Genomic DNA, 26,298 nt, shown 5'->3' on the forward strand with positions numbered 1-26,298 from the left:
CGCGTACAATACTGTTCAAGACATGGGTATATGATCGCTAACTGGAATAGTGCGCGGGTCAACCAACTTACATCGCCTCTTCTACGACTTCCTGCAGAACTCCGTAACCTCATCTATCTATTCACGTTCACAGATTCTATGATACGTATGCATCCGCAGAAAGGCGAGCAAAGCGCGACAAACCCTATCGGTCTCGTTTGCTGCTGTCGGCAGCTCCACCGTGAAGCCAACTCACTCTTCTATACTACAGCGACCTTCGAAATGGAAATGGCCCTGCCTTATAGCCACGAAGCCGCTATCATCGCCATTGGAGCTGAGCGGTGTGCGCGGATCACCTCGATTCAAATCTCTATGTTGTCGGTAGAATTCCAATATGTACACTGGGCCTACCCGGCCAAATGGTTCCAGGAAGAGGTTGAACTTCAAGGGAGGGCTAACGCAAACGCGTTCCCGGCTTTGAACACGGTTCACGTCAAAGGTTCGAGGCTAAAATTGTCACTCCTCAGTTCCGATACTAGGGCTGACCTTGTGCGCGCATTTCGCCTTGTTTATGGAAAGCCAGCCATCGAGATTGTATTTGAGGCAGGACTGGAGGGTATCCTGAGAGCTGCCGATGATGGGCAACCGTGAAGGCGAGCCGATTCTGGTCATTGTCAGTTGCCAGTGACTTACTCCGTTTTCACAACGTATGTATCGGGTCGATTGCAGGTCGTCAAGGCACAAGGGTGAATGGAAAATCGTATGTTCCCGGAAAGCTTGAGCTGAGGCACGGCCATTAAACTCCCACGCGCTCTTAAACCCGCAGTTACATCTAAACATCTACACTCTCTCAGTATTCTTTTCCAGTGTCCAACTTCAAACATCACCATGTCCTCAACACTTGCTTCAGAGATGCAGGATTGGAATACGGCTCCCAATAGAGTTAAAGCCATGTAAGCGGTCTTGCATGTTTGTTGATCAATCGCTAATAGGCATAGTACAAAGAGAAATCGGCTTACCTCAGCTCTTCTTCGGCTTCCTGGTGAGCTGCGTAATAAGATCTGGGAATACAGCTGTCTAGGCAAAAAGATCAAGTCGGTTTCGTCCACATACGAAGGTGCGCCAATCTCTAACCGCGAGCCTGTTGGCCTCCTCTTCGCATGTAAGCAAATGCGCTGTGAAGCGACTCCACTCTTCTACCGCTTGTCCACCTTCGATATTGGAGACTTCAAGAGGTGGGAAGACCTAACGTCTATTCTGTCCACGCCGCAAAACCGGACGATTGCCACGATTTGGTTCAAACCTGTGTGTCGCCTGGTTCCACATTCTCAACGCGCGCCCCAGCATGCCATTAAGCGTATCGGCCTCCGGAATGTCAAGTCTGAATCGTGGCGCCTGTTTTGGGACACTGCTTTACAGGCATACTTCCATGGACATGAACTGGATGTCATACCTCTAGGATGGATGAAGACTTCGAAAAGGTACCTTCGCCCAACCCAGAAAAATAAGATAGGTCGTAACTGTAATCGCTTGATGGATGGGCACATGATAGTCTGTAGTGATGCCGAAAGTTACGAGCGACAGCCCGATTCTTTGGATAAAAAAAGTCTATTGACTGCCACCGGAAGCTGAGTCGGGGATCGCGTGATCGGAACTGTGCTAGTGTGAGGCACAGGCAATGACCAGGCGGAGCAGGAACTGGATAGATGGCGGCTTTAGCATGTGTGCCAGCGATTTAGATAGTCGGACAACGAGAAGGATGATCAGAATGCAACGGTCTTTAGGATAATCTCCACCGGTGCAGTCGCGAACTAGGAACATTATGATTGCTGACAGTGACGTAAGCTGAGATGGAATGCGGGGGGTGTTCGGCCGAAGCGGTTAGCCTCGGCATCGGAGATGATGGCCGCCCCGAAGGCATCTTCGTAACAACGCGAGTTGTGCCCTTACGCCTTGTTTTGACCCACTGTGATACTACCACTCGAGATGAGCGCGGATGGTCAGACGCCGAGATTGGTACCTCCAAGTCGACGAAGAGACAAGCCCATCTTGAGTTGCACCCTTTGTCGACGACGCAAGTAAACAATCAGCTTACCTGCCCAAAAGAATTGCATGCTAATTGACTGGAGGTTGAAATGTGATCGACAGCAGCCATGCAAGACATGTGTCGATCGCGGACTCTCGCTGTCGTGCGTCTATGTTCGCAACCCACCAGTGCATAAGGAACCCAAAATCCCAACCAGCGTCCATGACAGGATTGATCAACTCGAGAAGCTCGTCACCAATCTCATCGGTGGAAACGCGGTTGATACAGCTAATCCCGCGCAATTCAGCCCATCACAAGTGCGGCAACATCATAACGGAGGCAACAATGGTGACTTGCCTGGCACGCCAGATCGCGTAAATCTCAGCTGCGATGCAACAAGCTATACGAACAGTGGACATTGGACAAGCATACTTGATAGCGTACGTGAAACCTCTCACAGAGACTCTTACCTCTCTAATATCAGCCCAGATATCTGAGCTGCGCGAACATCTCGACCAGGTGCCCGTATCGCCCGACCCGGATGACGAAGTGGCGAATGAAGTACCCGGTCCGGAGCTGCTGTTTGGACGTAATCTCCATGCGACTAGAGAAGAGTTGCTCGCCGCTCTTCCTCCACGGCCAGAAGCGGATCGACTCATTGATACATTCTTCATATCAATGGAATCTCATCCAAGTATGTTCACTACCTCGATTGAAGAGCGCCCACTGATATCTCCAGCCCTCATCCACAAGCCAACCTTTCTTAAACAGGTGAGATCATATGTCTATTTCTACCTCAGGTAGCTAATAATCATACAGTACAATGAGCTGTGGACACAACCATTCGAAACTTCAACTATGTGGTTGGGTGTTCTCTACGCTGCACTGGCACTTGGCTTTCGTTTCCAAGCCGGGGTGAACGCTCATCAACCTGACGATACTAGACTGGCTCCTGATCTGGTGCAAATCGGCTTTTATCGCGAGAAGGCTGCGCAATGTAAGCAGGACCTGAGTACAAACTACATGTGACGCAATTGCTAAGTCCGTACGTCAATATCTAGGTATGATTCTTGCAAACTATACCAAAACACCGCCATACACGATCGAAGCGTTCTTGTTGTATTTTGGCACCGAATTTCTACGCTCAAGCGATAGCCAGTTCAGCATCTACATGCTAGTTGGCATGCTTGTACGTCTTTGTTTCCGAATGGGATACCACAGAGATCCGTCGAGATTTCCGAACATCTCGCCTCACGAAGGTGAGCTGAGACGTCGTAAATGGCTCGTAGTCATGTCGCTAGATTTTACCACCTCTTCTCAAGCCGGACTGCCACGGACGATCATGCCGTCTACGTACGACACTCAAGAGCCTCGCAATTTAAGTGAAGATGACCTTCACGAAGATATGCTAGAACTACCACCGTCAAGGCCCGAAACTGAGTTGACGCAACTACTTTACTCCATCGTTCTCACAAGGTTGAGAAGCGTGCAGGCCAGAATTGTAGATCTCGTCAATGCTACATCGCTGCCACCGTACGGAGAGATCACCGAGATGGACGCCACACTAAGAGATGTCTTCGAAAAAATACCACAGTCGCCCACATCAAACACCTTCGACGATCCTAATACCGACTTATCACCAGACTTCATGCGCTACACGTATTTGAACGTAGCCTTCTTGAAGGCCGAGCTTATGTTGCATCGACCCTACTTCGTCCTCGGCCGAACCGATAGCAGATATGCATACTCTCGCAGGGTCTGCTTGAACGCTGCTATAGAGATGCTTCGCTTTCAGAGCAAGCTTGACGCTGAGGTCCAACCAGGAGGTAGACTAACTTCACCAGGGTGGCGTCTCTCTACCTTGAGCTTGTACATGTCTTCCATCATTGCGCAAGACTTCTTACTCGCGACTACCGTCTTGGTAGTCGAGCTTGATGAAGACCTCATTGCTCCCATCCCACCGGCTTCTGAGCTCATGGAAAGCGGGGTGCAACTGGACCATGCGTCCCCGACGCAAGAGGAAATCATCGCGTCGTTGCGCTCCGCTTATCACATCTGGATCAGGGCTAGCAAGAGATCGCAGGAGGCACGGAAGGTTGCTACAGCCGTGAAGCTTGTTCTCTCTAAAGTTCACGGCAGTGGGGTACAGGCTACCGACTCGGCGCACGGTGAGCGGCATCTTATTTACTACCCGCTTACATCTACTAACGTCATCGAAAGCGGCGCACATAGGTGCCCAACCTGATTTGACTTCCCCATCCCAGATTTTCGACACCAACAATCTTGGATTTGCTGTTCCCGACTCGGATGCTTTTGACATGGGCAATAGTGCTTTTGGTCACCCGTTCGATTTTGGCTTCATGCCAATGGATCTGGACCAGTATACCTTACCTCTCGATTGGGTACGTCTAGCTCGGCTCATCAGGTGCTGTTGTACTAACCCATGTTTAGGGTGATGCGTTTCCCAACCTCCAGCCGCAGTCTCTTGGACAATATCCCCCAGGATCGTTCTTCTAGCAGTAGAACAACTGCGCGTTCAGATATTTTACCAACTCTCGGTCACTCTTCGACAACCAAAAGGCTTTGGCACATGTACCCGAGCGACGTGGTATCGCTCAAGCATTATGTGGAGAGGTCACGATCGTCGCCCCTAAAGTTCGGCGTTTCAGTCGCACTAGTGAAGCGCTCCCCGTTTCTGCGGGAGCTACCACCTCGCATTCGCGAACTTCACGACCGCTCTCAGTTCGGCACGATGCGTACCCCCAATGCGTGGGCCCGGCCATGCGCAAGTTGTTTGGATGCCGACGAAACATCTCAGACCCCATCCATCTGAAGCTGGTTGTTGCTCAATGCCACGCTTTGGCCACGTCCTGCGACGCCGAAACAGGAACGCTGATCGCCGAATTCGCACATTCATCGCGATCTGGCGACTAGCAGGTTGTTTGAAACCACCGGTCTATCCCCGCGCAAGGCTATATGTGCCGTATCCGCGACGGTATATAGCAGGTCTATCATGCAACACTATGATTATGCGACAAGTCTACCACGTACATCCATGCTTCCCAGACATCGAGATTGAAGATTCCCGATAACCAGGAACAGTTGCGTCATGCTGCACGCATGTTGAAGCGCCTTACTTATCATCTCTGCGACAGTGCATATGTCTTCTGCTATGGACATCATACACCCATCCTTATGTACTGACATCCGTCAGCACTGTCAGTCTCGCCGCTAGCGCCTTTCAACCACACAGTGTGTCGACGAGCAAGATGGATCACATAGAAGAGACCTTCTACACGGGGAAAGAGATCGCAATTGAGCCCGATCTTGGAGACTTGCGGAAGTCTACCGACAAGGCCCTGCCGGCGCCGCCCAAGACACCGAAAAGGGTGTTGATGAAGTACCGGTTCTCTGCAATCCTTTCGATCGCATTCGCGGTCGCAAGCTTCGTCTTCACGCTGGTACTGGTACTGGCGGGGAGCGATGAGCATATGTTTGGTGGACAGTACATCGTGGCAGTACGTATGCCGACCTCGGTGAAATGAAGACGAATGTTGACAAACCGCAGCTGAATACAAGTACGATGGCCCGAGAGAGCTCGCAGTCAGATGCAACATCGCAACGGTCGGAAGGCATGGACGGCGAGGCCCTAGCAGACGTCTACTATCTCTACCTCAGGACAGTTTGTTCAGGCTCTATTTCGGATGCTCAAGATCATGCTTCCGATATCGTTGTCGTAGAATTATGCGAAAGCTACAGCGAGGCCAGTGACAGTGAGTAACACAATTCCGAACGCGTTTGGGGTTTGACTGACCATACTTCTGTAGGGCTATTAACACTGACAACGCCAACTGACGGGTCTCAAGACCCACTCTCCCCAATCATCCTAGTATCAACACTCCTTAGGACTATGGCTACCGTATTGGCCGGCGTGCGATACACCGTCTTCGCTTCCTTACTCGTCTCGCTCGTCGGTGCTGGCTTCTCCGCCGTCTCCGCCATCCCAGCCATCATCTTTCCCCACTCAAAGCTTCTCGCCTACTTCAACATCTTCTGGCCATTCCTTGCGAGCGCATTCGCATTTGTCGCCGCCGTGTTGCTCACGGTGTTGATATCTGGGGTTTTCTCGGTGGCTGGTGACATCATCGACGTCGCTGGGGGGAAGCTGAATCAAGGTACATCCGTGCTTCTGATCGTATGGCTGGCATATGTACTAGTGTCGTTGTCGGTCGCTTACTGGGGCGTGGTATGGCTCGTGGAAGTCAGGCGATCAGGCCTCACCAGGAGAAAGAGAAGTGATGAAGAGGTCGGAAACTGGAAGAATATCGGGAAAGAGATATGGAATGACGTAAAAGGAACGAAAAGATTATGATACCCCGCTCATATGTCGTACGCGGCACATCATAGCAAAAGCATCCAGGTTGACTGTGCGTTACATTCCTGAGTATCTCGTACTATGGTGAACGCGCACACACCCGACTTGTGCCTGTGCTGATCGGTACTTGCTCGCATGTTTTCCAGCATATTCAGTCAGATCAGAGTCATGTGTCGAGAGTGTCCATCTTGGGGTGTGATCCAAGGCTCGTGCGGCGTGGAGAGTCACTTTCTGAGTTGTGTCAAAGCTCTGAGTTTCTTTGTGTCGAGTTGGCCCTCAACGGCACGCGCCAACGATTGGATGTCACGGATACTCGCTTCCGTTAGAGTCATATCGATTCCTGTATCGTAGCACAAAAAGGTTCAGTAAAACCACGAGCCGCTGCTGGGTACACTAAAGGTGACTCGCCAGCCGTATCTGACACCACAGACCACTCAGCCAGACTCACTCCTTCTTCCGCCATGATGCTCGTTATGAGTTGAGTCATTTGGATAGCACTATAAAAGGCCTTCTCTGGTCAACAGTCTCTTACCTTAACGCTACCGAACCAGCATTCAAGAATCCAACGATTAATCCAGCAAGCCATACGTATCAACGGCAAGCCGATCAGCATCAACTACAGCGATCAACTCTAAACGTATCACCTTCAATTCTATCTACGACTGAAGATGTCCGCTTCTTCTGCCATGAATCCGCCCCCGGATCCGCCCCCGCTTGACCTGAGCAAAAACACCCGCTTCACACTCGCCAACCTCCGCCACAAGACCAATACGAACGGGTGTTACCCATACTCGGGATATATCGAATACCATCCAAATCTTCTTGATTCTCAGTTCTGGCTTACAGATGGCTCTATTTCCGAACGAAAGCGCCTTGGATACGCTGTTCAGGCAGACATCACGGTGCTTGAAGGAAAACGACTCAAGGGCACGTTACCGGAATACGACGATTACTGGAACGAGGAGCTGTTAAACCACCTTCTGGGTGCTGGAGGCCGCATCCGCAATATTGTGGCAATGGATCTTGGTAGCCTTTGCTGCAGCGAAGAAGGATCAGAGTACGAAAGTGTAGCGCGGGCACATATGTTCGTTCGCAGTGTCTTCAAAGTATTGTCAGACGCGGAGGACGAATTCGTAAAGACACAAAGTGTGAGTCTACTTCTACCGATGGAGCCATGCTGTGAGATGCTAACGGTAGTGTGTTCGTTCCAGCCCCGTCCTAATGCACCGCCAGCAGGGTTCAGACTTATCTTCGAAGATTGTCACTACAGACAGGAAGATTACAACTTCCTGGTAAACACATTCCTTAATGACCCCAAAGAAAGATGGATTGATTGGAACCGTATCAAGCGAGTGGTGAACAACAATGGGTCAGGTTGGGATGGCACTCTAGGGACGAACGGAGACTACATGTTCATCACCTTCAATCCAAAGAATCCCATCCGACAGGTTCTGGCCTCCCTCCTCTATACCGCCGAACATTTGAATGTAAAGACAGTCCCCGAAGATAAGTTTATCATGCCTCGCGCAATCATCTGTCGAAAGGCAGAGGAGGAAGGCGAACCCAAAGACAAAACGGATGCTCGTGTCGAGGACTGGTTCAAGAGATTCTATGAAAACGTTCATGAGTTTAAGGAGAACGACAATGATAAGCCATTCGGAGGAGATATCTGTCTTTACATCCTAAAACCGGAGTTTAGACGTACTGGCTCTCTGACTCAGGGTGGTGGACAAAGCTCGGCTTAGGAGCACTCGGGGAGTCTGTAGAGATGTAATGATACAAGGATGTGGTAGCATACTACGGTGTGGGACGGTGGATGCATGGCTTCCAAGGTTGTGTAATTAGATGTAGGCAGTCCATAGAATGACACTGTAGTAGCATTTTTTGTGTTTGAAATTCCCGTTTATTAGGCCACTACAGATGGATGAGAATATTGCAGCACAATACTTAACTAGGATTTGAGTCGTTCTAGGTGTAAAATAAGGCTTATAGCTTTCGCCATCATAGTAAAAGACTGTTAGAAAAAATCTGATATACCAGGCATTTAACCCACTATGTGTAGTGTACCGTAGGTTTCGAAAGATTCTGAAAGAAGACTTCTAGACAGATATCTCTTGTGCAAGCGCTCTGTCCCTATGCTGACGCACGTTCCATGCATAATAAATGTAGAGTTTAATAAGATCATTTGTACAATGGCATGCAGTCACTGCCTTTGAGAGATACTTTCGCAACAAGAGCTGATAGATAGTGATGCATGCCAAATAGAACATTGGTTGTACAAGATCCGAGCATCTGCCATAGCTACATTCCTCGTATGTTACGCCCAGAGGTTGCATCATTGTGCGACGTTCTTCGAGTCGTTGCGAACTACGCAACCACCTCAGATACCCGAAAATGGCACTTGCACGGTTGCCTGCAAGCGACATTCCTGCTACCAGAGCCGAGCAGATCGCTTTGAGTGGCCAAGCCTATAGCAAAAATCACCTTGTATGAGTCAAGGTATTACTGCACTCATGGAAAGTGGCACCAGATGGTTCGTGGGCCGTTTTAGCCGTCTTAGTATCTCCCGGAGGTGAGTTCTACGTTTCACTGAACAGTCATAAATGTGTAGATATAACTGTAGTATTGAGCAATTCGATATTAGAGTCATAGACTGAGGAGTATAAAAGGCAGCTCTCGTACGTTTCTTCTTTTGCAACCACCGAATTCATACATACATTCCCACGACACAAGCTCAACAATCCACGAAGACAAGTCCATCATCATGCAGGCACCACAGCAAGCCCAATCGTCAGCAACAACCAACCGTATACCTGACGCACAAAAGGCTATGATTAGGGCTGCCATCACACAGGTGCCTGACAACGAAAGCGGACCATGGAGAGATTACGACGAAGTCGCTCACGTCGGACACACGGGTATAGGAAGGCACGCTACCACTCAAGAGCTCGCCGAAGGGAGTCCGCCTTGGATCAAAGAAACACGTTCTGAATTCGCTCTAGTTTGGTATGCGCCAGACATCAGGCCATATTGGTACCATAACCTTGGCGCCCCGGTAGCATCCCTGATGTTGCCGAAGATCGGCTACACTGGTCTAAAGCGTCCCGACTCCACCATAGACCGACCCAAGCCAGAACGATTTGGATACGATGATGAGTTGGGAAACATATTATATACACGAACAACCATCCGAAGAGTGTTAGTAATGGGCCTGGGCACGATGAACAGAGCTGTAATGGGAGAGGAGTCCGATGAGTTCGTTCAAGCCCTCAGAGCCCATCTTTTGGCGCGCGTGGTAATCTGCGCTCTGCTCCACAAAGCAAGATTGGCCAATTCGTAAGTCTGAACCATCGTTATGAATATAAACTAACACAATATTCCAAGGCCTGATGCTCTTCCGTTAGAGATCATCTTCGAGGATCCATACTACACAGAGTGGGACATCAAATTCTTACGAGAGGAATTCATGGTCAACCCTCCCGAACCTCACAGCCCACTCGTGCATGTCCGCGCGAGTAATAACGGAAGTGGATGGAACGGAATAAGGCAAGATGAGAATGCGTACGCGTTCATTACGTTAAATCTGACCACTCCGCTTCGACAAGTCCTCGCTGGACACACTTGGGGCGAGGGGACACCTCACGCTGAATCCGCAAATACTCCACGATCGAAGAAACCCAGTCTCATCATTTGCCGACCCCCAAATCAACAATTCAGCAAGGACCAGAGTGATACTCGTTTTATGGATTGGCTAGAGAAGTATTCTCCCGGGATGAAACTATTCCCGGGCAATATAGAGGGCGTGGGAAGTCAGTGGGCCTTTTACTTGCAGTCGGACGACTGAAGGCTGGTGAAAGTGGCGCATAGTGGCGAGTGGTACAGTGAGGCTAGCAGTCTATCAATGCAGAGGAATTGAAGATGAAACTGCCCATCAGACATCTCTTCTACACGTGAACTGGTGAGCTCAGCATGGTCTAAATTGGTGTTCTAGAAGGCAAGCTTATCGTTCCTGCGCTAGCGGGGTGGCGAACGGAGCTTGATCATCAGCCAATCATGGCGTGAGATCGCCCCACCGCCTCCACTAGCGCCAAGCTCAGGGTCAAGTACTCCACAAACTTCGAGAGCTGGACCCCTCTGCCCTTCACACACTCTGCAATTGTTCTTTACGACTGCCCAACATGCGGTCTTCAGTCTCTACCGCGACAGTGCCGTCCAAGGAGCCTGTTCCTCGAAGCTTTACTGTCAAAGGGGAGAAACAGCAGGAGCCAAAAGCCAAGAATGAACACGACCACTTTTTCTGGACATACACCGAGGAGCCCCATAGGACACGGCGGATGGCCATTATCAAGGCACATCCAGAGGTACAAGTCTCATGATAGCATTGCAATTGAGCATAATCTAATCGTATACAGGTAACGAAGCTCTGTGGCCCTGAGCCTCTCACCAAATACGTCGTCCTACTCGTCGTCTCGATCCAAATCCTCTGCGCATACCTCCTCCGCAATACGCCCGTCATATCATGGACATTCTTCCTTACCGCATATGTAATCGGTGCTACGGCAAACCAGAACCTTTTCCTCGCCATTCACGAGATATCGCACAACTTGGCTTTCCGATCGCCTCAGGCAAACAGGATCTTTGCCGTGTTTGCGAACCTGCCAATTGGCATTCCATACAGCGCCTCCTTCAGGCCCTACCATCTGACACATCACAAGTCGCTGGGTGTCAATGGTCTGGATACCGATCTGCCAACTGCTTTTGAGGCTATCTTCCTTGACTCAGTCGCTGGCAAGGCTTTCTTCGCGACCTTCCAGATCCTCTTCTACGCCCTCCGACCTATGTTCGTCTACGCCCTGCCAATGACCAAGATTCACCTCTTCAATGTCGTTGTGCAGCTCGCATTCGACTTCGCGCTCGTTCGATTTGCAGGAGGAAGGGCATTGGGCTACCTGATCATGAGCAGCTTCCTTGCCGGATCTCTACACCCGTGCGCAGGTCACTTTATCGCCGAGCACTACGTTTTCGAGAAGCCCAAGAAGGACCCGTCGAACCCCGCCAACAAGATCCCCCTCCCCGAGACCTACTCGTACTACGGACCTCTCAACTTCTTCACCTACAACGTCGGTCTGCACAACGAGCACCACGACTTCCCTGCGATCCCCTGGACGCGCCTCCACGCGTTAAACCGTATCGCGCACGACTTCTACAAAGACTTGCCGCAACACAAGAGCTGGGTATACGTTATTTGGCAGTTCATCTGGGACAAGGACATCAGTCTCTGGTGCAGGATCAAGAGAGAGGAGGGCGGCCGCAAGGTTGGCGCTGGAAGTGGATGGAACGAGGAAGAGTTGGGCTCCAACGAGAAGAAAGGACCCATCCCTGGTGTCCTATAGATCATTTTTAGATGGTTTGCATATTTGGCGTTCTGAGCGGCCTGGTTTCATAAGAGCATAGAATCAAGAAGTATTATTCGTTATCAACAAACTCACTATTCAATGCAGTCCATCCTTGCAGTAGCAGCGACCTCTTCTATTACCTCACATGCTGACAGCATATAGCACGACCAACACACCTCCAATCTAGCATCACACTTCTGCCATCCAGCTCAAACATGACCCACAGCAGCAAGCTGCCAAAACGTCTTCCCCTCCCTCTTCACCTCCTGACAATAGGACTGCCTCGTCATACCCACAAACACCATCTCCCCAAATATCCTCACCAACTCTGCCGCCGGCGACCCCATCGGAAAAGGTCCCTTCGTCGGTGGCGTCGACCCATTCACATCTACAGTATCCACAGGATACTGCGGATAAAACATCAAGTGCGTTGCCCTCAATGCCTTGTAGAACGGAACCAGGAAGCCCATATCTATATCCCATGTCCACATCCATGACTGCTTGACCGATGGTGGTATGGTACTACCCGGCACTTCACCAATCCCCGCCAGCGTAATCCAAAGATCTATACCATCTTTCCTCTCGGCGAAGATGGAACTGACTGCTACACTCCGGTTGTCAGGTGTAGATTCAACGGTTAGCACGATGTCTTTGATGAAGACGGTGGCGGGGGTGGTGCTCGTTCGGCGGAGGCGGAACTTTATCGCAATCATGTCTTTCGTTTCTTCGCCCAGGGAAGGCAGTGTGGGAGCCAGGGTCCATTCGTACTTTTTCGAGACGCCGATACTGAAAGCCCATTTGTCGTTGTTGGAGTAGGTGAGGATTGTGCGTTCGGGCGTTTCTGTTACCGGGGCGTGGAAGTAGGGGGTAGGTGGAGGGCATGTGGCTGGGTTGCCGGCGGTGAAGGGGTGGGGAGTTTGGGGTGGTGTTTGCGTTGCGTTGCTTTGTGGAGGTTCCTTTGGGTTACCAAAGTAATGGAACTTCGGAGGCTGAAACGGATCAGTCCCCCTCGATGTGGTTCGGGGCGGCGGAGGCCTTTTGAAGCCTGGTGCATCGGATGCAGGCGCCGGAGGAGGTCGCGCTGGAGGAGGTCGCGCAGAAGGAGGTCTCGCTGAGGGAGGTCGCGCTGTTGGTGCACTGGATGGCTTCACTGTCCGCGCTAGTGTCTTATTGTAGCTCTTTCTCTTCGCGGAATCGAGCAGAACTTCCTGCGCAGTCGTCGCTAACTTGAAAACTTGTGTTCGCTGCTCGATTTCTGCTGTTGACAAGTGCAGGGTCTTGTCGGGATGGTTCGCGAGCGCAACCCGCCTATATGCCTTTTTGATCACGGCGTCATTAGCTTGGATATCGATCCCGAGGACCTGATAGTGGTTCGCCTTAGCCATGATCAAATGCAAACAACACAGATGAAAGTCAAGAGGTGGCGTTGGCGGTGGTGTGTTCGTTCAGCAAATCCGATTTTTCTAGTACGACAGAGAACTAAGCGCTGTGATGGTGAAAGTGAGTATACTAGATAAAGCGCACGCTGTGAAAAGACATCAAGTAAATCTCCCCCTCTCATGATCCCCGATTCCGCATCCTAGTTCTGCCGTCGCTCATTCCCCCCCTGTTCTTCTACTACAGTCGCCCAAGAGTGGTTGCATATCGGTATGTAAACACCTGCTCTTTCACAGCTCCTCAATCCTCTCAACCCTTCGTTCCTTATCCAACACCACCCTAACCATCCTACCCTTATCATCAAATAGTCCTTCGCGTAGGCGCTCTAGATATATCTCATAGCTCGGCATATACCCATCAATGAACGCGCGAACTTGCTCATCCGACATTCCCGACCCCTTGACCTCAATCATCTTGTGCTCTTGTTGCAGCCGCCACGTGTACACGTTCCTCAGATCATCCGTATCGATATGAATGAAGAAGTCAAAGTGCTGGGGCCCCATGAATGCATCACAGTAACGCTTGAGGTTGTCGTTGACTTCGAACAAATGAGGCAGCTGATGATTTGCAGGGGTGTTGACGGCGAGCTTTCCGGCTTTTGCCAGCGAATGTCGTTCTTCGATGAATGACAGCGGAACTGGCTGGAAGCCGACGCACCAGCCTTCGAAGACAACAACGTCAGGCTTTTGTGAGATTGTTGGCCATTCTGATTCGGGTGCTCGGTCACCTTCGCCGTTGTACTTGCTCTTGTCGAAGCTGGGTATCTTGAGATCGCCTTTTCCGGTGTACTCTTTCAAATCGCCGAAGAACTTTTGAGCTAGCTGTTCGTCATGTGTACCAGGCTGTCCACGAGTACGGTAGAGCTTGTTGTTTGGATCACGATCCCGCTGGGCCACTAGCTCATCATGCGTCTTGTAAAAATCGTCCAGTGAAACAGTTATCGTATGGAGGCCATGATCTTTCGACAGAATCTTGACCAGCTCTGATGCCCATGTCGATTTGCCTGAGCCTTGCAGACCGGTGATACCAAGTATGATAGGTTTTGACGACTCCTCATGTTGCGACTTGATCTTGGGAAGTAGGACTTCGAGTGTCCTGCGGATGTTGTCTGGTAGGCTAGACATGACGTAAACTTTCCGGTGAGTGTAGTCCTTCAATCTTGAGGTACGACCAGTTTTGGCTCTCGTCTAGCCCTGGCTGTCATCCGAAGTATATATTAGCGGACATGTATAGTCCGGAGTGAAGTCATTCGTACCCGCCGCATCGATGTCGGCCCGAGCGCACCCCGCACTTTCCACGAGCTGTCAGAGTACCGTCTGTCACCAACCCAAAGACAAGGCTGCAAACCGAGGATCTGAAGATGTGACCTCCCATGCAGAGCCATGCGCTTACGGTCGTACAAACCGTTATCGCCCCTGCCGTTATATTGCCTATTCCCTCGCTACCGGCAACAACCACCTAGCACGACACCGCCGTGTCAAATTTCCACAACACCCAAACCAATAAGCTACGCAGCGGCACAACACCAAGCAAATTACCGCTGCGGCCTCGCTACCACGATCTAAAGCCAGGGCGAGCAGAAGACGAGTTACAAAGTTACTGCGTTAGGAAAGAAAAGAGGAAAAGTGTGGATTGTGGCATGCGTTTTCACGGTTCCGACTGTGACAGTTCACCGCCTCTTACGCTCGTGAACCACTGCAGGTGACGGGGTCGAAATTGCGGTCGCGCAAGCGTCCCAGACATGATTACGGAAAGTTGTGCGCTGTTCGTGTTTTTCTTGTGGTTCTGCGTGCTATTTTTGGTAGCTAAGGGAAAGGAAAGGGACGGTTCAAGTGCGCGAGTCATGCAAGTACGAACTCCTTTCCTCATATAACCGCGATGGCAGGTGCGGGATTCATACTTGTTAGTTTCTCGAGTCTTTCCGCTGTCACCTGGTACACGTCTGGCAATCCCGTCGCGCCCCAGTCTTCACCATTCATGAGCTTCACCAAGCCAGGCGCTGCTGTGAAGATTCGCGCCATCCCACTGTCCCGATGTTAGCCTCGCACTTCTTCGTGGACTATTGAACCTACTGTCCATGATGGCCAGCACAAATGTATTGACCAGGCTTTCCGGGCAGCTCTCCGACGAACGGCACACCATCCGCACTCAGCCCGATGATGCCGCTCCAACTATACTCAAAGCCTTCCCCTGGACCTGTAGGGGCGTCTTTCCAACCTTCGAATTCGGATGCTGCAAGCTTTCTGACATGCTTTGTCACACCCTCTAGGTTCGCAAGTCCATCATTGATGCAGTTCTCTGGATTCTTCTCAACCCATGCATCCAGTTCCTTTTGGCCTGGATTGGAGCCACCAAACATAATGTTGCCATCTGAAGACGAACGCGGGTTGATACTGAATAATGCGCCATCCGGTAGCAGAACACCATAGGAGTTGCTGATAGCCTTTGATCCGCTGAAGGCTTGCGGTGGAACTACTCTGTTGCACATATGCGGCTTGGGCGTGATGATACCGCGAAGTGATGGCTCGAGGGCTGCACTGTATGCATTCGTAGCGTGCACGACGGTGTCACATGCGATGTCTCCTCGCTCCGTGTGGACGACCCATTTCCTAGATCCGTTTCCGTCAGAGATAGACCTCGCAGTAGTGCGAGTCTGTAGGTTGGCGCCCTTGCTTATGTTATCGCGCATGATGTGTGCAGTCAGCTTCCACGGTTGGAGGGTCGATGTCTGCCATGCGTAGCAAGCTTTCGCACTCCTGATCCGAGACTTTTGCGCCGCTTCGACAGGATCGTGGGTAACTTGAATATGGTCGACCTTTCCACCTGCTTCCGCGTACCTCTCGAATATTTCTTTAGCTATCTTCGCAACTTCTTCGTCCAGGGGAACGTCTAGGGTCTCTCCAACCCAGAGATCGCAATCCACGTTGTTCTCTTTGACGTATGCTACCAACGCTTCCCACGTAGCTTGCTCGTTGTCCAAGATCTTGACCGCCTGCTCGTGGCCGTACGCTTTGGCGTGTTTCCCGTAACCCCACCACTGATCAGGTTTGCAGTGGCCCGCGTTGCGACCTGTTGCGCCGGAGCAGAACTCTCTCGCTTCGAGAATGACCACTTTCTTTCCGGGAAACGTCTCGAGATGGTGCTTAGCAACGAGCGTTCCTGTGATGCCTGAACCAATGATAACCGTATCGGCTTCTTGTGGTAGCTCATCGGTAGTGCGGTGATCTAGGAGTGGATCGCATCGAACTTGCTGTAACCAATACGAAAGCGACTGTCCACCTTGTTTTGGGAAACCTGTGCGACCGTGACTTTGTGGTTGTGATGCAAATTCTTCTACATTTAGAGATGCTGAAGTTTCTGGGAGAGTGACGCTCGGTGCACCACCCATTCTTGGGTCTTCTGAGTCGACTTGCTTCATGTTGGAGTGCCAGGAGTGTGTAGAGGATGCGGCTCTAGAAGGGGCTAAATACGTTAACAAGAGTAATGCTTCAGGCCCTCTTTGATAGTATCACGGCGGGTTCGCACATCTTTACGCCACCCGCTTACTTACTCTCCGCTGCAGTGGACCTTCGTGGCTGCGTGTGAATCTGGCGTGGAGTATTGGGCGCGCAGCCCGGAGATAAGCTGTCAGTCGCACCTTGCCCCACATGCTCGTCACTTGCTGCTGCTACATCATCAGACTTGCGGTATTCCAGCCACCTCGACAAACTCTCTGAATGCTTTCGCCCATCTTCTTCTTATGGTCATTACTACACAGTCTGAAGCAGTCGCTAATCTCTGCCTTCCAAATGTCGACACATTGCGACTCAAGAAGTAGCTGCGCACGAAGCCCATGTCATCCCACGAGTTACCGCCTGAGTCGCTGCATCATACCCCTGACTAGTCGATGTCTCCTTCGTTTTCGGCAGGCGGGCGCCTTGTTTCTCTGATGCTATCTAGAGAGCATTTCGTAAAGATGCAAGACACGCGTAGACCAAGGAAATCAAGCCAGGCGTTGATGCCGACCGTCACATGATTTTGGTGTTCCTTTAACCAGGATCAATAACTTTCACTAGCGCAAAAGATGACCCGGATTAGGAAATTTTCCACCAGGACAAATAACTTTTTGACCCGGATCAATAACTTTTTGACGCGGATCATTATACTCATTTCCCGGAGACGGTGACACGGCAAAAAATGAACACGCGTCCCCTATAGTCGCTCCGAGACAGCTCCCGCTTCTCATGGCATTGTCTCAACGTATCTCTGCGCAACGCGCGTGATCATCTCGGACATCCTGACGCGACGCGTCACAACTGCATCTTCAGAAATCACAATATATTACCATCACGTCCACGTCCTACGGAATCGAAAGCGGCATGGAAGCACCACGTAAACGCCAGCGCGTCGACACCGACCAATGTCCAATCGCGCAGCCAACGTTCGCCGACCTTTTCGCCGACTATTACGCCAAAGCTGATCTTCAGCATTGCATCGAACTGCTGCTGTATGCAGACGACGATGGCGAGCTCACCAAGCAAATACTTCTGAAGGCAGCTCTAGCTACACCACAGATCGCCGCAACCCTGCGCAATCACAAAGAGGAATACATTGAGCGAGAGCGTCACAAGGTCATCAGTTTCAGCAGTCACGCCGATAAAGTGATTTATTCAATCGAAGACCGTTACATGGATCTGAGCGGTTCCGAGCAATATGACGCCGCTTCCGACGTCATACGACAAATAGAAGAAGCGTTTACACTCATTGTCGAACAAGCCACTCAGGAGTATGCTTCTCTCGGAACGAAGATAAACGCGCTTATAGCTCTGCGCTGCATTGCAGTGTCGATATGTGGAGGCCAAGAGGAGATCGGTAAACAAATCCGTAATCATTTCCAGGTGGATGACTCTTTGGAAAGCTCAATGAACGACGTCATTGACGAGATGAGCGTGGAGGAATGCGAGAGGGTGTGTGCCCTAGAATATTCGGGTAGGCCGTTCCTAAAAGCAATGGAGCAACTCAAGGAGCTTGCCGACGATCATTGCGTTTTCGAGGGGCTCCAAGACGTGATCGCAAATCTTACTTGTGAGGATGAGACGGAGGAGGATGGGGAAGGCGAAGAGGAAGCATGAGGAGGAAATGAGGAGCGAAGTCCTACTGCAGCGTCCCTCAAACCGACGCGATGAACCGATGGATATCGGCCGAACACAAGAAGAAGATAGCGAGAAGATGCTGATCTGTAATCCCGAGTTTGGGCTGACTTCTTGTCATTATCCAGGTGATGTTAGGACTTCCTATCACCGACAGCTTCTAGTACCCTTGTCTAGTATCTCAATGTCAAGTCGTGTACGCCGCCAGCATCTGCGTAGCCACCAGCTGAGCACCACTTCCAAATCTTTGCGTTGCAGGAGGCTCTCAACTGCGTTTGGATTGACCCCTAAGCCGCCTAATGTGGACCCACTAGTGGGTGGGGCGGCCAATGAGAGGGCTCGTAATTGGGCTTCGAACGTCGATGTGAGTGAAGGCCATTGAGAGCTGCAAGAACTTTGACTTTTCCGGACGGAACAGAGATCACGATCCAGTAGAGATGCTCCACTTATTAAGATGACCTTCTTGTTTTCGCCGTGGAATTTGCCGGATCGCATAACCTCGCGACGCTGTCGCGACAATACGTCGACTCTTCCTCGCCTTTGCGCAAAACGCGAGTTGCACCACGCTCATAATCTATCTGCTGAACAAAATGACGGAGCCATCACTCAAGCGACAGCGCGCTGAGAGCGACATAAATCCCCCCATAATAGCCAAACCACCTACAACACCGAACCCGAATATACCGATTTACGACCTTTGGACGGCATTAAGTGCCCTCGACAAGTCACAAACAGATCATACTTTCAGCCAAACAATGCTCGTCAAACTAAATCTCCGCGACCCTTCGATCGGAGCCCAAATCCGCCAAGAGTACCATTCCCACCTGCAACGGCAAAAAGAGATGCAGACAGAACGAGAGCAGCGCAAAGACTTCTCATACTGTGTTGACGCGCTCAAAGAAGTTATACATCATGAAGAAGCAAAGCCAGCGCACCTACCAAGAAATCCAGAACGAATCGCAAACTGCTTCATCACAAAGATGCGCGAAATTTGGCGCCAAACATACGACTATTCGTCGTTTGAGACGAAGAGGTCGGCGCTGGACACGCTTAGACGAATGGCATTTGCATGGCTTGATACACGGGACAAAGGATTGCAAAAGCAGCTTCCAGGGTGGATTACCGTGGACCAATCCGATGAGTACTGTCTTGGCATGCTTGGGATTCTCAGAGACATGTCTGGACAGGAGCGCAAAGAACTGGCCAATATGCCAGTGGACGGGGCGACGGTGGCGACTACGGGGGAAATGCGTCGAGGAGGGAACCGGTTCATGGATAAGATGCAGGAGTTGAGGGAGCGTATCTTCGAAACACAGTTGCTTTGTGGCATGCATTTGTATGGTTTTAGTGAGGAATTGTTTTGGTGGGGTCGTGGGAATGAGGATGGGAGTGATGATGGAAGTGATGATGGGAGTAATGGCGAGGACGGTTTCGAGGATGAGTATGGTACGCCACCATATTGGGAGGACCCCACTGAGTAGGAGCATGGAGCATGGAGCATACTTAGAGTGGCTGTACGCACGGAGATTCTGCTATGGGGAAAGAAAAAGGCGTCAGCTAGCTAACGACGAAAGCGAAGCTATTAAAAGTGTTTTATGGAACAGAACATGCATGAAAGCGCGTTGTGAGATACCACGAACCCATTTTGAACGTTCAAAACCAACACTTTGAGTGAGATGCAAGGATGCGAGCTGTAGGGATGTATGTGTGTGTGTTCGGAGGACAGGACGAGAACGTCACGCACAAACATCCCTACAGCTCGCATCCCTGCATCTCACTAAGACTCCACTCGCCATGAAGCACTCACTCCCGCAGCCCGTTCTTCAAAAGTACTCTCCTACCCACACCCTAGATACCATCCTCATAATCCGCCTCCATGGCTAACTCCGGATCGAAATCAGAGCCATCCTCCTCAATGTCCTCCGGCCATATCTCCAGCGGCCGCACGAAAGGAGCGAAGTTGATCTCAAAGCCCGCATCGAGTAAATCCCGTTCTTTCAGCTCAAGGAACTTAGTATGAAACGTCCCTCTCCAACATCCAGTCTCATCTACTGTAACTCTGGCTCCATCTACTGCCATCCTGCACACCAGTTCGCGCTCTTCATAAGTCAAGGAGTGTACGATGTCTGCCATGCTGGGGGCGACTCTGCCCCCATCTTCGGTGTTGATATGATCTACGACCGCGGCCCGCAATTTCTTGTCTGGGATCTGGACTATCAAGACGAGCAGCTTCCTCAGCGCATCCAAAGCGTTTTTCTTGGTGCCGAAAGACGAGAATTCGTATGTTCGACCGCAAATTCTGCTCACACTGGTGAAAAACGTCGATTCGATTTTCGAGGAAACACTAGGGATCTCTGCCGGTGTTGTGGCACCGGCGCTTGTGCTAGGGATGGCATAGTCAAGCTTTTTGATGTCCTTTTGGAAGTCAACGACCATGTTCTTTTCCTTTTCCAAGTAGGCGTCGTAGGCTTCGTTGATTCTGGCTGCGACTGCGGGATCCTCGGCGGCTAGCTTGTGGAGGAGGCGGTGGCTGAAGGGCTTGAAATCGTTGTTGTCGGCAGATGCTGAATCAAGGGCCTCGATTCTTTTGAACATGTCGGGGGGAAATCTGGTGCCGAGTGCTGTAGCAGATGACTCTACAGTCGGGGGCGGATCTGCATTTGATGTGGTAGTAGGCAAATGTGAGGGTACGGTGTCGGCGCTGTCAGCACGCTGGCGCTTGAGAGGTGGTTCCATGCCGTTGAAGTTCTATCAAGGGATGCTATGTATCAAAGGATTCCGCAGTCTGCGCAGGGAAGTGGATAATAGACGACATTGTCGCGCGGAAAGAGCGAGACTTTACGCGTTGCGAGACGGTCCGAAATGACGTACCTAGGTAGTTTGGGCTTGGACGCGGCAAGGAGAACTATTGCTTTTTTTCGGAGTCTCTGCCGTATGGATCGTAAACCTTATCGAGAGATAAGGTGATTGTTCCATTGCTCCTCTTATGTATTGCAGGCCATGCCACGAACACGAATTCATGTAGCGCGGATACAGATTATGCCTTCCTCTTACGCGTCGATCGACGCACAGACCACATCCCTCAAATGTCGCTACTGCGATATGGCTACTTCCGCACGTAGCATCATCTTGCAACAAAGTAAGGTTATCAACAGTCTTTCATTCGAAAGAACTCAATGCGCAAACATCCGTCGTCACTTGAGCAAACCCCTAACAATCTCGCGTTGCGATGCATCATCCATCCCAAACACTTCAGTTACCTCCATTCTCGGTGCATGCAGTACATGTTCCACCCGCTGAAAAGCTCACTCCCCGCCTAATCCACGACGAGCAAGAATCCTCGACTTCTTCCTCTCAATCACCATCTTCGTCTTCATCAACACCCTCCTCTCTACCACCCCTTCGTTCTTATCTTCCCCCTTCTCCTCCAAACATCCACCAACATCATCAACAATAACAGAAGTGTCGGGCTCGTCAACCGCAACCTCTCCAATAACATCCTCAACGTTATCTTCGTCTTCCTCTCCGTCTCCATATTCATACTCCTCCCCATGATCCTCTCCCACCTCCCCATCCCCAAACTCATGGCCCTCTTTCATCATCCTCGACATGCCCGCCACATGATCAATAATCAAAGCAGCACGCACCCGTTCCTCCACAGACAACCAATTCGAACTGTTGAGTGCGCATCTGACTTCTTCAGCCGTCTGTTGCAGTTGCTTGAACACCGACGCTACCAATTTTTGACGTTTCCGACATGGATCGTCGTGATCGTTGATGCTGGAGGTGCTGCGGCGGCGCTTGAGGGGGCGGTGTTGCATGGCTGTGGAGGGATATGAATGGTTGGGTTATAGATGGAGATTGTTGAAGTTGATGGAGGGCGTGTATGCGCATTGGAAGGGGAACTCTTGACTTTGGGGTAGTGTGCATAGTGTATTACAAGTACATGCCATCACGTCCCTGTCTACCAGAGTTGTGATGGCATCCTCACTTTTGGTTGAACGGTCGACCCAAACTCATCTCGCACGTCGATATCCACACCAACAACAAGCCAATCTCGATGATAATCCTTCATTTGATTACTCAAAATATCTAATAATGCTTCTTTGTATATGGGTTCGTCTCTATCGTGTATATAATGCATAATGGCGTCTAATATGCAGTGAAAAGGGTATCTGCGCCTCTCCCATGCTTTTGATAACGCCGTTGAAGTGCACTCTTTGCAGAAAAAATCAAAGGAAGGTTCCCACCCAGGTATGAAGAACGCTTGAATGGTGTTGAAACGGCAGAGTCGAGATGGATGGGAAAAGATCGAGCGGAGTGGACCGAAGGACCGTGTGGTGATGTTGGACGGAAAATTCGCAGCGCTTGCGAGTCGGATTGTCAACTCGAGATGTTGCGGATTGTTGTTCTTCATCCTTATATCTTGGCCTGGCGAAGGATCCGGCTGTCCTGCTGCGCTTGTTGCAGCGCGAGAATCTCTCTTTGCTCCTGGAACACCTGGCGCGCGCGCTCAAGCACCATCTCGAAGCCCTCCTTGCCCTTGGCAGCGTTTTGCTGGAAGCGCTCAACGGTGAACTGCTCAATGCTGTTCTTGATTTTCTGCCAGCCACCGCACAGCGCGGTGATCTCGGCGCGCTGGGTGAAGGCGGTCTTATCGGGCGATGAGGCGACGGGGTGGTATATGCAGGTCTCGCGCACGTTGAGCAGGTCGGACCATGTCATGTTCATGGAGCAGAGTGTGAGCTTCTTGGCAACGGGGTCGACGTAGGAGGTCTCGTAGACCATGGACGTGTCCTGGCCGCCGAGTATGGTCTGTATCCATTTGGGTGTGGATTGCTGGCATGTGATGAGACGTTCGGTGCGGAGCTGCGGTGTGTTAGTTTTCTGTTCGGTGAGGCTGGTGGGGCGCGCCGAATTGACATGTGAAAGAAGGAGTCACTTACAATTCCTGTCGCTGGGTCGACGGAGCGGCTTAATGTGTCGACGGCGATGACATGCGGTGTCTTCTCGTTCCAGGGGCCGTATTTGCGCCAGTTGCTCGTCGAGACCTCCTCCCATGTGTAGTCGAAGTCGACTGTCTGCTGGAAGTACTTCATCGTGTGGTCGTGTGCGCTGTCGTGTGGGTCGGGTAAGGTTCGTTGTCGCTTCGATGTGACGTGTTCGCAGTGATTTGGACCCGAGAATCCGATGATATGTATTGATGAGCTGTGATAGCTGTATTGTGGAGTTGAGGTGGATTGTGAAATGTGAAGGGTGCAAAAGGTTTGGAGACGGGTGGGCAGAGGCCGAAAAGCAGGCCGTGCGCTGGCGATAAACGATCGTCGGGGAAAGCGGGAAGTGCTCAACGCTTTTCACCGCTCGTGCCCTGTATCTTTGTTTCTTGTTTCTCCGCAAAGTCGTGCCGATTAAAGTGCGGTGTAAGGAGTTGGAGACAGATGCGTTGTCAAACAATCAAAAAGCAAGAAAGTCGCGATGTTCTGGTTCGTTGGTAAGAAAGCAATGTGAAACGAGTGTACGAGAGCCTTCTATCCGACCTCACGTCTTGCGGATCTACAAAATCTTCGCCACGGACAGCCGCCTTTCCACTTTTCCAGCCAATCACAGCCGAGACGCTGACAGCCGCGGGTACGAGTCGTGTGCCATTCTAAGCGGCGTCTGGCCCAGTCATCCCGACTCTCCCCGTATGACGTCTCGACCCGAATTGGCCAGGTCTCGTTGGTGGACTTCTTCTAGACTTGACGCAGGGCGTGGAGTACCTGAAGCTTGCACCGAAGATCTAGCTGCGCATTTGGCTCGCGCAACAAGCTAAGAATCAGGGTCTTCCGGCTGTCGTGTGCGCAAGGCGGTTATTGGCTTGGGATGGTGGTCCACGACGTGTGTAGTGGGATGGAAGTCCTCGGTTATGCGTGTCTCCAGTGCGTTGACGATGGTATCACACATCAATGACGAATAGAATTCATGATGATTACTTCAATTTTGTACGTTTGCTGCAACGAAGCAAACATTGTGATAACCCCAATACAAACGAGTGAAGGCCCTAAGGCTGCAATTCAGACATACACAAAACATATCGCAAGAAGAGAGCAAGTCATTGTCGTCTTTCAACGGCTAATCATGTATTTTCATGATTCATCTAACCAAGTGTATCGTTGGTATCATAACTTTTGTATGAAAGCGCCAGAACGCCAACCATGCATATGCAAAGTGTAAGCAACTTTCGTTGCTTCATGTGATACACTCAACTGAGTGTCCATGTCGTTCCATCGTAACCATCTACAACTCCAATGCCTTCTTCGCCATTGCGAGCGCACCATCGAATGTCTTGTTTCCTCCAATGAACCCAGCGGCATGTACAAAGACACAGCCTGGGATACCAGAGACCTGGTCGAGCTGCTCGTCGCGCACACCCTTCCACGCATCGGGCAGGTCCTTGCGGTTCTCGAAGCCACCGTTCTCCTTGCTGACGGCACGGATGCGCCACTTGCCTTCGGGCTTGTCTTCGGGGAACAGGACGTAGAGAACCTGAGGGGCAACGCCTTGTGGCTGTTGTGCCTCCTTCTCGAAATTGTAGAGGTGGTCGGCCCACGGCATGCCTTCGGGAAGGACCAGGATGCGTCCCTGAGGATCGTACTGGAGACGGGCGTCGTAGGCCTGCTTGACCTGGTGACGAGCGGGGAGCCACGACCGGGCGCGGTCGAGGAGTTCCCAGCGGAACTGCTCGCCTACGAAGCGTGATGCGTTGGTAAACCGGAAGTCCTCGTCAGCCTGCTTGGCCTCTGGGGTCTTGGTCTCGTCTGCAGTTGGCGACTTGTTGCCATAGTTGTAGCGGTTCACTACGCTGGCGATGCTGAAGCCGCGGTCCTCAAACTTCTTCTCCAATCCTGCCTTCTCCAGGTCCTTGGGCGCGAGGACGTTGATGCCGTTGTCGTTGGCGTCGAAGGCCTCAATGAAGTCGGTGTAGATCTTCTCGTACAGAAGATCACGGTCGGCGCCTTCTAGACCAGTCACAGCGGTGATGATGTCTTTTCCGTAGTGCATGTAAACGAGACCAGCGGAGGAGAGCTTCGTGGTGTGGCCGGGGAAGACGACCTCGAAGCCGCGCTGGTGGTGATCATAGCGTTTCTTGTCGTCCTCGTACTCGCCGCCTACGTCGACAACGGTGTGGCATTCGGCGAGGACGGCGGGGTCACGGGTGCGGATGAGCTGAGCGTCGCGGTAGGTGGGCAGCTCCTTCAGCATGGAGACGGCAAGGGCCTCGTCGGCGTGGAAGTGGCCATTGTGCGTGCCAATGACAGGCACGTCCGTCTTGAGCTTCTTGGTGGGGCTTTCGGCCATGGTGCGGGCGTAGTTTGCAGAGAAGTTGGCAAAGTAGTTTGGTGTGGGTGGCTTGTATGTGTTCCAGGCGATTCGCGACGGTCTGGCAAACAAAGGTCGTAGTTTGAACATGCAATTGCTGCTAATAGAAGTTTCGCATAAGAAGACGGTCCCGCGGCGGGCACCTGGGCTTGGCAAGACCCGCGGGCGCTAGTAGGTGGGATACGCAAAAGCAAGCACGGCAAGCTCGTCACAGTCGGAGGCAGCAAGAGCAGGGCAGGAGGATTCAAGACACTGTCTGACGGCAGACGCAGGACGGCCAGGCCTAGACTCGCGCCGTCGCCATCATCATCGTGCGCTGTTCCCCGAGTGCGCACGCGAGCACGCATCCATCCGTAGCCCCAAGTCGTGCCTACTCGCACAGAGCAGCTTCAATATCGTATCGATAGCAATACCAAAGCTCTCCTGCACCGCTCCTCGCCCTGCAGCCTGCTCCCCGCCGAGCGACCTCACCCCCAGCCGCCGGCCAGCCCAAGCCCAGTGCAGCCCGCTCCGCGACGCTCGAGCATCGCACTTAGCGAGATTGACACGTGAAGATAATCGATAGCCAGGCCGCTGCTCGCGAATCTTCAACCACGT

The 26,298-nt window shown here is 51.5% G+C and overlaps 10 protein-coding genes across 10 annotated transcripts; 5 read left to right on the forward strand and 5 right to left on the reverse strand.

The window, feature by feature from the left end:
* Positions 1-2,395: 2,395 nt before the first annotated feature.
* J4E87_003472 (uncharacterized protein) lies at positions 2,396-4,522 on the forward strand (the record flags this gene model as incomplete). The annotated part of the gene is made up of 6 exons (XM_049375099.1): positions 2,396-2,699; positions 2,745-2,776; positions 2,825-3,002; positions 3,511-4,173; positions 4,238-4,407; positions 4,457-4,522. 6 exons carry the CDS (start codon positions 2,396-2,398, stop codon positions 4,520-4,522), a joined length of 1,413 nt encoding a protein of 470 aa, XP_049235021.1.
* Positions 4,523-5,274: 752 nt separating this feature from the next.
* Positions 5,275-6,377, forward strand: J4E87_003473 (uncharacterized protein; the record flags this gene model as incomplete). Its single annotated transcript, XM_049375100.1, has 3 exons — positions 5,275-5,523; positions 5,574-5,778; positions 5,872-6,377. The coding sequence occupies 3 exons, from the start codon at positions 5,275-5,277 to the stop codon at positions 6,375-6,377; spliced, it is 960 nt and encodes a 319-aa protein (XP_049235022.1).
* Positions 6,378-7,066: 689 nt separating this feature from the next.
* On the forward strand, positions 7,067-8,125 carry J4E87_003474 (uncharacterized protein; the record flags this gene model as incomplete). The annotated part of the gene is made up of 2 exons (XM_049375101.1): positions 7,067-7,528; positions 7,592-8,125. 2 exons carry the CDS (start codon positions 7,067-7,069, stop codon positions 8,123-8,125), a joined length of 996 nt encoding a protein of 331 aa, XP_049235023.1.
* A 2,433-nt stretch (positions 8,126-10,558) lies between these two features.
* Positions 10,559-11,773, forward strand: J4E87_003475 (uncharacterized protein; the record flags this gene model as incomplete). The annotated part of the gene is made up of 2 exons (XM_049375102.1): positions 10,559-10,741; positions 10,793-11,773. The coding sequence occupies 2 exons, from the start codon at positions 10,559-10,561 to the stop codon at positions 11,771-11,773; spliced, it is 1,164 nt and encodes a 387-aa protein (XP_049235024.1).
* A 1,670-nt stretch (positions 11,774-13,443) lies between these two features.
* J4E87_003476 (uncharacterized protein) lies at positions 13,444-14,337 on the reverse strand (the record flags this gene model as incomplete). Its single annotated transcript, XM_049375103.1, has 1 exon — positions 13,444-14,337. The coding sequence occupies one exon, from the start codon at positions 14,335-14,337 to the stop codon at positions 13,444-13,446; it is 894 nt and encodes a 297-aa protein (XP_049235025.1).
* Positions 14,338-15,078: 741 nt separating this feature from the next.
* On the reverse strand, positions 15,079-16,631 carry J4E87_003477 (uncharacterized protein; the record flags this gene model as incomplete). The annotated part of the gene is made up of 2 exons (XM_049375104.1): positions 15,079-15,238; positions 15,286-16,631. The coding sequence occupies 2 exons, from the start codon at positions 16,629-16,631 to the stop codon at positions 15,079-15,081; spliced, it is 1,506 nt and encodes a 501-aa protein (XP_049235026.1).
* A 940-nt stretch (positions 16,632-17,571) lies between these two features.
* Positions 17,572-18,324, forward strand: J4E87_003478 (uncharacterized protein; the record flags this gene model as incomplete). Its single annotated transcript, XM_049375105.1, has 1 exon — positions 17,572-18,324. The coding sequence occupies one exon, from the start codon at positions 17,572-17,574 to the stop codon at positions 18,322-18,324; it is 753 nt and encodes a 250-aa protein (XP_049235027.1).
* Positions 18,325-20,190: 1,866 nt separating this feature from the next.
* On the reverse strand, positions 20,191-21,078 carry J4E87_003479 (uncharacterized protein; the record flags this gene model as incomplete). The annotated part of the gene is made up of 1 exon (XM_049375106.1): positions 20,191-21,078. The coding sequence occupies one exon, from the start codon at positions 21,076-21,078 to the stop codon at positions 20,191-20,193; it is 888 nt and encodes a 295-aa protein (XP_049235028.1).
* A 1,683-nt stretch (positions 21,079-22,761) lies between these two features.
* J4E87_003480 (uncharacterized protein) lies at positions 22,762-23,441 on the reverse strand (the record flags this gene model as incomplete). Its single annotated transcript, XM_049375107.1, has 2 exons — positions 22,762-23,211; positions 23,289-23,441. The coding sequence occupies 2 exons, from the start codon at positions 23,439-23,441 to the stop codon at positions 22,762-22,764; spliced, it is 603 nt and encodes a 200-aa protein (XP_049235029.1).
* A 1,177-nt stretch (positions 23,442-24,618) lies between these two features.
* Positions 24,619-25,791, reverse strand: J4E87_003481 (uncharacterized protein; the record flags this gene model as incomplete). Its single annotated transcript, XM_049375108.1, has 1 exon — positions 24,619-25,791. One exon carries the CDS (start codon positions 25,789-25,791, stop codon positions 24,619-24,621), a length of 1,173 nt encoding a protein of 390 aa, XP_049235030.1.
* Positions 25,792-26,298: the final 507 nt, after the last annotated feature.

This window comes from Alternaria ethzedia (genome assembly GCF_023757985.1).
Source record: "Alternaria ethzedia strain BMP 0044 chromosome Unknown scaffold_6, whole genome shotgun sequence".
NCBI lineage: Eukaryota > Fungi > Ascomycota > Dothideomycetes > Pleosporales > Pleosporaceae > Alternaria > Alternaria ethzedia.